General features: G+C 39.9%; 1 protein-coding gene and 1 non-coding gene across 7 annotated transcripts in view; both read left to right on the top strand.

Moving 5' to 3' along the window:
* The first annotated feature begins 375 nt into the window (after window positions 1-375).
* CD55 (CD55 molecule (Cromer blood group)) overlaps window positions 376-11,818 on the top strand; it is a 33,320-nt gene continuing 21,877 nt past the window's right edge. Inside the window, exons 1-6 of one of the 6 annotated variants that reach the window (XM_025855237.1) lie at window positions 376-619; window positions 1,407-1,589; window positions 3,042-3,233; window positions 3,632-3,731; window positions 4,820-4,905; window positions 8,237-8,425. In XM_025855237.1, the coding sequence (XP_025711022.1) occupies window positions 541-619; window positions 1,407-1,589; window positions 3,042-3,233; window positions 3,632-3,731; window positions 4,820-4,905; window positions 8,237-8,425 (829 nt within the window). In that variant the 5' untranslated portion in view covers window positions 376-540. The remainder of the gene's footprint in view (window positions 620-1,406; window positions 1,590-3,041; window positions 3,234-3,631; window positions 3,732-4,819; window positions 4,906-8,236; window positions 8,426-11,818) is intronic. The other 5 variants (XM_025855233.2, XM_025855238.2, XM_025855234.2 and 2 more) reach the window with 5 other exon arrangements.
* LOC112811311 (U6 spliceosomal RNA) lies at window positions 6,240-6,343 on the top strand. The gene has a single exon (XR_003205028.1). It is a non-coding gene; the product is annotated as a U6 spliceosomal RNA (small nuclear RNA).

The raw sequence follows: 11,818 nt of genomic DNA, 5'->3' as shown, positions 1-11,818 counted from the left end.
TCTTTCTCAGTTTCCAGGGCCTACCTGGGAATCCACCGCACCTTCTGCTCAGCTTGGCAGCACTCATGAGCGCTAAATTTTCTCTTAACCTAATTCAGATTTCCAGGAAGCGAAGCCCAGGCTGCTTGAGCCACGCCCCTCTCCTCCGCCCCCCGCCCCCCAAGTGTTTTGTTTACTTGGAAAGTAGATATTTACATTTCCAGATGGGAGCTCCGCGCTGGCCCCACCCCTGCAAAGAGCAAAAGGGAGTCCAGGCGACCGGCCAGAGAGCCCCTCTCCCGGCCCATTATCCCCCTTCCCCAGTCTAGGGTCTCTAGGGGAGGGAGCCGCGAGAGTCCCCCGCCCTCGCCCTGCCCGGCACCTGGTGCGAGCTAAACTCTCCTCCGAGCGTCTCTTCACCCCACCCTTTGTGATTCAGAGCCCCAACCCCGCCCAGGAGCTAATTTAACTCGCCTGGCGGCACACCCAGGCGCTGCTGCTTCTTACAGCTCCTTGCTGGAGCCCGCTTCCACTTACTCCGGGTCCCGGGCCCCGCGCGCCATGTGCCTCCCCGGCGGGCCGAGCGCGCCGCCGCCGCTGCTCCTGCTGCTGCTATTGCTGGGTCCACCTGCGGCTCAGGGTGAGCGGGGGCTGGGGGGCCCGGCCCGGCCGGGGGAACCCTTAGGCTGGGTGGGAGGGGCTGGATCTGTCTCCGCGACGACCGAGAAGTCTGGGCACCGGGGGAGGTGAGGAATGAGGGCATGGGTAAATCGTTCTCGTAATCCTCTACCCTTAAGTCTCGGAGCTCCTACTGGCACGATCCCTTGGGGACAGGGAGAGGATCTCCGGGCTGTCCTGCAGTGTGGGGTCTTGCTGTGCTGGACCCCAGCTAGCACGGCTTCAGGAGTGAGGCGGGGACCGTTGAGGAAGCGCAGGCTGAGTTTGCGGAGCAGCCAAACCTGGGGAAGCCAAAGGGCAGGGCTCAAAGAGTGAATTCTCAATCCCTCAACATCTCTTTAAGGGTGGGAGGCCAGAGTTGACCACTGTCACCTCTTAAACAGAGTCCAATTGTGTGCTGCACGGGACGCTACCCGTTAGCAAGTCTTGTCTTCCAGGTGGAACATTCCACGGGGGCGTCTGTCTTTAATTGTGTGCTTAGTAACAGCATCAATGTGCAGATCAATTCTAAACCACCTTTTTTTTTTTTAATGAAGGGGGGTTGATTCTGTCCTTATTTTAAGACTGAATTAATTGACAAGACAGGCAGCCTAGCAAATTCTTGGTATGTCTGTTCAGCACCATATGGAAACCTTACCTGTGCATCAAAAGCCTTGGCTGCTTCCCTTACTCCTCTTGCAAAAGGAATGTTGCTATGAACTGAAAAGTGTTATTTCCTTCAGTTCTGTTTTTTCTTTTTTCCTCCCTAGGTGACTGCAACATTCCCCCAGAGGTACCTAATGCCCAACCAACTTTGGGAGGTCTCTCGAGTTTTCATGAAGGAAGCACAGTAACATACAAATGTAATGAAGGCTTTGTAAAGGTTCCTGGCAGGGCCGACTCAGTGGTCTGTTTCAACAATAAATGGTCAGAGGTGGCAGAATTCTGTAACCGTAAGTTCTTCATTTTTGTATATATAAGTTATGGGAATGGAATGTACTGCGTTAGCTTAATTTTATCCCTCTTTGGTGTGAGTGGTAATTGATAGTTTTCAAGCATTAGGAAACACCAGGGTATATAAACCTGGCACTTCACACTGCAGCTAATTGACGACAGTACTTCCCAGAATAGGTCCTGCTTCTTCCTTAACAGGTTTGGGCTTTCTGTTGTTCTCTCCCCCACCCCCCGCCCCCACCTAATGCTGTACCCCCTGAACTAATAGACAAAATAAACAATAGGTACAATTTAGGAAGTAAATTATATATGAAGATGTTTGGCAATCACCTCGCAACATATAACATAGGTCTTCTGTGTTCTTAAATTTCATTTTGTAAAGTAGGACTCACCAAATACAACTCTGCGGTAGCATTTTAAAAAGTTCTCTGTATTTCCCTCAAAATCTATCACTAGATGCATAGTCCTATATTAACTTTGACAGAGACAAATAAAGATAAAGATGAGACTTGGTTCCTAGCTTTGGACAACCTGGAGTAATAGAAGGTACAGGAAATATAGAAACTGCCACAAGTATTTTGTGAAACCTGTGAGAAATCAGCTTGAACCTTTGGGTTTTGTGTGTGCAGGATAGAAGGCAGTGGTTGAAGTACTTAAGCCTTTGCACGTGTATCATGTTTTAGTTTATAATGCTTCTACATAGCTGACTCCATTGACTCCTCCATGAGTGGACAACCCCATGAGTGGAGTAGGGACTCTTATCCCCATTTTTCAGTAAGAAGTAGCCTGAGGAAATAGTCCCCCAGAAGTTAAGTAACTTCTTGAAATCACCAGTTCTTTTGCAGGAGAGCCAAGGTCCAAACTTGAGTCTTTGGACTATAAAGTCCATGTCCCTTCCACTGTACCATGCCTCTACACATTCACATTTGCCCAGATGTTTACCATTTATAAATACTTTTATGTATACCCCTGGCTCACCTGATCCGTTGCCTTCTGGGTTGTTGTGAGGATGAAATGAGCTTATACATATACAACATTTAGAGGTATTCAATAAATATTAGCTATTATTGTTACTGTTATTGTTGTTGTTCAGGACATTAGCCCCAGGGGTCTGAGGAAATACTGGTCCTCCTCTCACCCCGTCCTCCTTTGGGCAGGTAAGGGTCAGTGGCAGAACGGTGCCAGGCAACTAAAATGTGTTATATTTCCTGAATTGTGGGCATAGTGATATCTAGGTACCAAATTTACTCATCAGGAAATAGAAATATATACGTGAATGTGTTTGACACACTGTAAATGTTGTAGTGATATTACTATAGTTAAATATCAAATATGTACAAAGAAGTACAGAAAAAGGGGTGATGTAAGGACCAAATAATTCCGGATAATTAAACATAAATTATCAAATAAGGTGATATTAATTATGTTGTTGCTTTTGTTAATACTTTTAGGTAGCTGTGATGTTCCAACCAGGCTACTTTTTGCATCTCTCAAAAAGTCTTTTACCAAACAGAATTATTTCCCAGCGGGTTCCATTGTGGAATATGAATGCCGACCTGGCTTCCAAAGGGACCATTTTTTCTCAGGAAAACTAACTTGCCTTCAGAATTTTACATGGTCCAAACCAGATGAATTTTGTAAAAGTGAGTATAATTTTACAGAGTATTCGTAATCATATGGTATTTGGGGAAATAGTATTTCTTCCTTCCTTCATGCTGGATGTCTGTGTGTACATATTATTACTTCGAATGATTCTGAAAAGAACGATTAGAGTCATTTTATAATTTTGTTTTAAATTAGGCCAACTAAATACTTGTGAGATGGGAGTATTAATTTATTCACATTTAATTTGTTTAAGGTTACCTAAGATGTAATAAGCATATATTCTAAATACGGTGTTTTATTTGAAACTTACAAAATGAAGGAAGGATTTTAAAAAGTCTAAGGATAAGAAATGTCAATAGTTCTATGCAAATGATTGATTTGCATAGAAATGCCTGATAATTTAATGAAAAAAAAATCAATTTGTGTTCCCCTCTAGAAAAATCATGTCCTAATCCTGGAGATTTAAGACATGGTCATGTCAGCATACCAACTGACCTATTATATGGTTCATCTATCTCCTTCTCATGTAACGAGGGGTAAGTTTTGGCATACTACATATTTATACTCTATATTTAACAAATGTGAAAACAAATTAGGACTTAAGATGGAAGTTTTTAGACTTGTGGTCAGTGTTTACAAGCTAGTCTCAATAAAACAACTCCTCTGCTCAAAGGTCTTTCATCGTGAGCTCATCATGGTTAAATTTAATAAAATGGGGGCAAGAAAGGACAATTTCTTGTAACACTGAATTCTCTCACTTGTTAGATTTCAGTACATATATGATTCACTATAAAATTTTAAATGTGATTAGTAAAGGAAAAAACCTGTAATATGTTGGCACTTGCAGAAATTATATCCGTCAAGTGTTCAAGTGAAACCAATCCTTACTTTACCTAAATAATGAATTTGCATTTTTTTCTGTGTGCAAACTGCCTGTTGCAAAATATTATGTGTTAAAAACATTTACTCCTAGCATAAAAATATCATGCTGACCTGAGGTCTTTTCTAAGTTCTCTATGTAGGGAAAAGGAACTCACTCTTTGGGTATCATCAGTGTCTCAGAGACTGCTGGAAACTTTATGTTCATTTTCTCATTAAATATCTGCATATTGAATTATGATATTTTACTCTGTGCGTGTGTGTGTGTGTGCGTGCCTGCTCTTTATAAAATAAAAATATCAACATCATGTGTCTCCTGTATGCAACAGAGATGCTTGGATCATTAATATGATTAATATCAAATCTGGGGAGTACTTTGAGCCTTAAAATATAAATATGTTCTATTATTCTATGAAGCCTCTGTTGATCTTTTAGAATTCAGAAATATAAAATATTCAAGCATCTATATCACTTTAAAATGTTTCAAAATACTTTCCTGTTTTCTCATGTGGACCCCACCCAAATAAAAAAACATTTTGTATGTCTTATACTTTTGTATCCTTTGGATATCACCTTTTTTAATTTAATTTTTTCTTTCCCTTTAAACTGCCATGTGAACTTTGATCAACTTGTTTTGTCTCCATCTACTGGTGTAGTAAATATTTTAAGATGATATTTTGGAGAATTTAAGGGAAGCCAAACTTGTGGATGGAACCTAACTTTTTTTCTCCCCTCATTGCTTTAGGTACAGGCTAGTTGGTGAAACTTCTAGTTACTGTTCCCTTGTAGACAAGGATGTTGGGTGGAGTGATCCATTTCCGGAATGCCAAGGTAAGACTGAAAAAAAACCTAAGCACTCTAGTTGTGAGGCTGAATAGTCAATGGTAAATTACTTTCTCTCATGAAGAATTATTCACATTGTGTATTTGTAGTACCCTCACCTTCCAGTGTAGGAGTGTCTTAGCTAATTTAAAGATCTTTATTAGTAATGTTTCTTAATTTATTAGCTGCAGAGATAAAGGATTAGAAAAACCCAACAAACTCCAAAACAAACAAATAAACAAACAAACAAAACAAATAAACAAAACCCCAGCAAACAGGTGTATATTGTGGTTGGTCATTTATTATCCTACCTTTCCTTCTAACAATCAAGCAAAATAGATGCAGGGTTTTTCTTCCCCATAATTTTTAATTTTATGAATTAAAATACTCTTGATCAGAGAGTCTATATGACCTGAACCTACATCCCAAAATAAGTGGCAAGAGAAGGCATTTAACCCAGACCTCTGGACATCAAACCCATCATTTTTCTAGGACTCAATGTTGCCTCATTCAGGATTATGAACTGAGCTAATTATCTATAAATGTTTTGAAATGGGATTGATTTTTCGTGACTAGAGAAATAAGGTTATACAATAAAGAAGAAATATGATTTCTGCACTTGAAAATCTTATCTTCTTAGAGGGAGATTAGGACATAGAAATAGTATCATAAATGCATGTATCCAGTCAAATTTATATCCACTAGAGGCATATGTCTCTTGAAAATTGAGAGGATTAAAATATGTGCAGCATATTTCTTTTTTCTTAGAAAAAAATGCACCATTTAAAAATGTAGGCTTTATTGTTTCTCCCATCTTTGCCAAAAGGTCAAGTTTTGGGTGTTATTAGGAGCAGAAAACTAGACTAGACTTAGTAAATTTGACAAGCGTGTCTTGATTGACACACTGTGGTAGGGAATGTATGGGGTCAGTTGATATGAAGTTATGATATGAAGACAAATAAAATGAAGTCTTGCCAATCAAGAGCTTGCAGGTGTAAGCTGGTCACACCCAGATACCCCTTTACACCACACACCACCTTGAGTTCTACCCTCCTATGTCTGCTAGTTCTCCTTTTTCTCATTATTAGTACTTTGAAATTTTCAGCATTACTACCCACCACCCACCTTTCCCATTTCCGTCATCTAGTAAGGGATGTTGTAAGTGATACTAAAGTGAGTTTGGACAGCAAACTTACTCGAATAGGCATCCCCTCTGGCACTGTGAGAAGCCTCTGATGCATGTAAATGCACAACATGGCCCACACGCCCAGCCCAAGTCATGTACCGTGGGACCTCCCCTCACCCCCATGGCACTGAACTTTGGACTACAGGTGTACACAACAATCACGACCATGTGATACATATACTAAAATTGGAACAATACAGAGAAGATTAGCATGGCCCTTGCTCAAGGATGACACAGAAATTTGTAGTGTTCCATATTGAAAAAAAAAAAAAAAAGAATATAGACCAGGAGAAAGGACGCTTTCAGGCCCTGCAGGGGGGAATTCCGAGGGCCAGTTCCTAGAGCAGAATTTACAATGGGGTGGGGGAAGAGTTCTCAGTGAGCACACCTTCAGCCCTGCAGATACCCCACTGGCAAGGAGAAGCACAGTCAGAAGAGGGCCATAGCCTCTTAAAGTGTAGCAGCTGGGGCAGGAGTCCCACTTGCCTGAGTTCAAAGGTGACGCTGATTGCACTGGCCCCCATCCTCCATTCTTGGACTCCATTAATGTTTCATCCACATTCTACCCAGAGTGATCCATCTGAAACACGGATGTGACTTATCTCTTCCGTCTTAAACTTATACATGTCTCCTCATCACTTACGAAGTCCAGACTCCTTAGTAAAGCATATGAGGGTTGCCATGGTCTACCCACTTCACACTCATGTCTTGTTCTCATACTTTATGCTCTATCCATGCAAACCTCCCTACATCTTTCCTTCTGTTACTGCCCCTGCCTAGAATGCCCTTCAGCCCCTTCTCTGCTTAGCTTTTCTTTTTCTTTTCTTTTCTTTTCTTTTCTTTTTCTTTTCTTTACTTATTAAGGGTTTGCTCTGATAGACCTTCTAAAAGCTTTTGCTGACCTCCCTGCTGGCTAACTGTTCTCTCTTTCCACACCATGGTGCACACTTCTGTGATAAGCCTCGCTATTTTGTGTTAAAATGAAAATCTTTGAACTTTTTGTCACTATATTTATTTTATTTTATTTATTTATTTGAGAGAGAGAGAGCACAAGCAGGGGGAGCAGGAGAGGGCAGGACTCGATCCCAGAACCCTGGAATCATGACCTGAGCCGAAGGCAGACTAACTGACTGAGCCACCCACGCGCTACTGTCACTATATTTCAACACCTACTACTTAGTATTTTATTTAGTTTTGCAATTCCGTTTGTGGAACAGTGCCTGGTATGTGTTAGGTGCTCAGAAAATCTCTGAACGGCACTGATGGTGACGTGCAGGCGGCCTGCACCTTAGCCTCACGTAAAGCCAATTAACCTTCTGTTCCTTGCTTCAGTCAGTGGCCTAAAAGTAATGTATCAGTTTGCTCATAGTCTCTGGTTACTTAAGGCCACTCGATGTAACATAATTGATGTACACACATGATCACATTGCTTTCCTGGCTCTAGACAATGTGGATCCATTGCATTTTTTATCAGGGCTACTGCCAAGGAGGGGCTTCTAGTACGGTTTTCCGAGTGCCGCTGCTCAATACGTTTACTTTAAGTAAAAGGCTGTGTGTCAGTGTATGCTGAACAAAATTTGATACTAAAAGTCAAAATGTAATCCTGACACTTCAGATATTTCACTCTGTCAGAATCATGTATTCCTATTTCCCAAGTATGCCACCTGACTTCTAGGCTCCTTCCATTTGGCATCATTTCCCCCTGGAATGCAGAGCAATGCCCTCTGCTTTGCTCTCTTAGCAGAAGGGTATGTCTCAGTATCACACTCAAGGTCCATTTCCTCCTTAACATCTCTGCCCTGCTTTCACCAACTCTGAACTCTGGCAGTATGGGCTTTTTCTAGCACAATGTGATATGTAATGTGTGAGGACTTTACTGTAATTTTTGCTTCGCATATATGTTCTAGATCTTATTTCTATACATTGGTCTCAAAGTTAGCATTCATGTTTTACACCATTTGTATCCAGAGCTCCAAATACACTACTCATTACTTAGTAGGTATTTCTAAGCTACCTGGTTGATAATGCTGAATTTAGAAAAATGGTAGATTTTTACTTTTTTTAAATAAGTTATTTAACATGTTTTACTCTTACTTATTAAAGTAAGTAATTGGCAGTTTTATTAATGTAAAATATGTTGGAATTTTTTTAAAGAAATTTTTTGTCCAGAACCACCAGAAATTAGCAATGGATTCATTCTGGATCCACGGAACACTTATGTGTATCAACAGACTATAAAATATAGATGTAATGAAAGCTTCACCCTGATCGGAAAGAACTCTATTTATTGTACTGTTAGAGGTGACCAAGGAGAATGGAGTGGCCCGCCACCTGAGTGCAAAGGTATTGAGTTTGCATTGTTGTATTTTTGTTTTATTTATACCTTTAGGTCTATATATGGGCTACAGAGATTCTATGAACTCCCTGAGAAATGAATGGAAAATGTGGTACATATGCATATTTTTATTTTTCTGGGGGGCGCAATTTTTCATCAGATTATCAGAGGGGTCTATGACTTCCAAGGAAGGAGGAAACACTGATATGGAGAATATATGGTAATGTATGAATAAATAAATAAATGCATACACACACACAGCGTATAGCACACACACATACACGTAACTCACAGCGTATAGCACACACACACGTAAACGTAACATGTCTCACGTTTTTAGTGAGTCAGCTTGCATTTGCTATTTCTTACCATATCACCTTCAATAAGTTAATATTAATACGAAAGTAAATAAAATGGTTTATTTTCTTCAGTTGGGAGGGAACCTTAGACTAAACTGAGGGATCTAGATAGTGATCCCAGTAGGCGGTATTTAAGCAATGTGATATGTGATGCCAGGGTGACTTGAGCTCCCTTTATAATTATACTTGGAATTATGTTAGCATGAATTTTTAAATATCAGTGTTGGTTGAAAACAGTTATTTGTTATAAGTGGCATACATCAACAGGGAAGTAATATTAAAACCATGCAGAGGGGTATAAAATGTAAAGTAAAAATCTCTCTGTCCCTAGTCCTTCTCTCAGAAGTAACCATCGTTCACAAATGTTTGCATTTGATTCTAGAAAATAAACATACATACACATATTTATATTTTTAATCATAGCAGTTGTATGAATATATCATTTATTTAACCTATTGAGGGAAATTTAGTTTTTGATTCTAGTTTGTGTTTTTTTTAATTATTATTATCTTTTGTAATAAAAGATGCTGCAACAAATATTGGGCATCTGGAATTGCACAAGTGTGCAAGTGCATTTTGTACAGTAAATTCTTTGCAGGGTAGTTACTGGAACAAAGGTACATGCATTAAACTTTTGACAGACGTCACCAACATTGTTTCCAAAGAAACTGTAACAGTTCACTGTCCCAGCAATAGTGCTTCACTGTGCTGGCTCTCTGCACCCCTAATGATAATGGTTATTATGATGTGGAGATGTGACAACTGCGTGGTGAAAATTTCATTATATTGTCTGAATTAATTTAATTATGGGAGAAATTTGATATGTGTTTGCTTCTTAATCTGGCTATGTGATACACTTCATATTTATTTTCCCCTGTTTTATTAAATTATCAGTTATTTAGAGCTTACAAATCTAGGGTAGTGCCCAAGTAGGCCATGGTAGGCCAATATTTCCTTTATAATAACTACAAAATCTGGAGAGATTTTTTTTTTAAGTCATATTTTGAAAGGCATGAGATACAAGGGTAGGAAAAACCAGGACTAAATGAACTAGAATTCCTGGGGGTGGAGACTGAAGGCAAGCCACCCTGAGGTGCACCTGGGCTGGGGGTCCATCGTGACCCGCTTAAAAGACCACTGCCAGGAAAGAGAGAAACTGGCCAAGCTTTTAGCGGTTGTGGTGGCTAGAAAAACATACTGAAAATTGAGGTCCTCAATGCAGAGCCAGTTTTTCCCAAGGGCCATTTGCTGATTTCTTGGGCTGCAGGGGAGACTAGGGGTTAGACCCAAAGCTTCCAAAGTACAAAATACAGTCTCTCAGATCCTTCTGGTATTTGGGCAACAAATATCAGAGGAAGAAGCTTGGATCAAGCATACACTCCTGTCCCCCTTAACACATTTGTGCCCATTTTGAAGCTGTGTGGGGAAGGAGGCTAGATTGCTGGGCTGGGGACTCCTGAAGGGCAGACCTGCGTCTCCCACAGTTTCTCAGGGCTGAGGAAACAAAGATTCCCGGGCTGTCGAGGAAAACCCCAGAGGGACAACTCCCAAGGAACAGAGGCAAGAGTAGAAGTAGACTGAGTTTTCCTAAGGCTGAGACCCAGCTCAGTCCCTCCTGGGCTGAGGATGTGATCACCTCCAACCAGTCTGCCTATCAGAAAAAGGGACTCTCTTGGAAGATCATACCATCTGACTGTTTTATATACAATGTCTGTAATACAATAAAAGAGTTACTAGAAATGGAGAGAAGTAAGAAATTATAACCAAATCAGGGGAAAATAAATCCAGATAAAGGAGATCCAGATAATTGAGTTAGCAGATGAGGACTTTAAAATCAGTGGTTAATATGTTTAAGGTATTAAAGGAAAAAAGAAATAGAGAATTTCAACAAAGAACTGGAATCTATAAAAATAAAGTAGACGTTCTACAACTTTTGAGAAATATACAATCTGAAATGAAGAGCACAATAGGTTTAACAGTGATATGGACACAGTATTAGGAACAAGAAGGAAGATTCATTAATAATGCCCAGAAGCACAAAGCGGTGGGGGAGGGGGGGCATGTAAAATATAGGTAAAACTTCAGGAGATATTTGAGACCTGTTAAACTGTCCTAACATAGGTTAGCTAAGAGGAGAGACAGAAAGAGAAGCAGAAGTATCCAAAGAGATGACAGAATGCTCCAAAACTGATGAAATACATCAACACATTCCAAAGGTTCTCAGGACTCTTAGCAGAATAAAAATAAAACCACTTCCCGGCATGTCATGGCAAAAATTTTGGCAACTCAAAACAATGATAAAAGCATCAAGAGACAAAAAGACAACATTATCTTCAAAGGAGCAACACTAATACCTGATCACAAACTTCTCAACAAAAATTATGGAATCCAAAGACAATGAGAAGAAATCCTTCAAGTTAAGGATAAGAAAATGACTGCTCACCTAGGAGTCTTTACCCAATGAATATATGCTTTAAGACTGAATGCCAAATGAAGATGTTCTCAGGCGAAAACTACGGGAACTTGTCACCAGAAGACCAGACCTGCACAGAACAACAAAGTAAAAGCATTCCTTCAAGTAGAATGAAAATAATCCCAAGTAAAACATGAAAATGCAAGAGGAAATGAAGAACACTAGCAAAGGTACATGAATAGGTACTGTACAAAATGATAAATGCATTGTCTTCTAGGGTTTGATGTGTATGTCGAATCCAAGTGTATAATAGCAACAGAGCAACAGGCAATAAGAGGTAAATTGCATTTAAAAGTTACAAGGTTCTGGCAATACTAAAAAGTTGTAAAAATGTTAATTTGCATAACTGACTTATAGTCTAATACATACGGTAATCTCTAGGGCCGCCATGAAAATAATAGTGAAAGAAAGTATAAATCATAAGTAACAAAGGAATGATAATGAACACTTCATCCCAAAGGAAACAAGAGAGGAAGGGAAACAAAATATATGGGTGGAAAAGCAAACTGATAGTAAGGTGTTTGCTATAAACCCAACTCTATCAGTAATTACACAGAGTGTAATTTAAG

This window comes from Callorhinus ursinus, unplaced genomic scaffold (assembly GCF_003265705.2).
Source record: "Callorhinus ursinus isolate GAN/ISIS: 27379988/994484 unplaced genomic scaffold, GSC_fseal_2.0 scaffold57, whole genome shotgun sequence".
NCBI classification, from domain to species: domain Eukaryota; kingdom Metazoa; phylum Chordata; class Mammalia; order Carnivora; family Otariidae; genus Callorhinus; species Callorhinus ursinus.
Note: the sequence above shows the minus strand (reverse complement) of the source record. Positions and strands in the feature narration are given on the sequence as shown.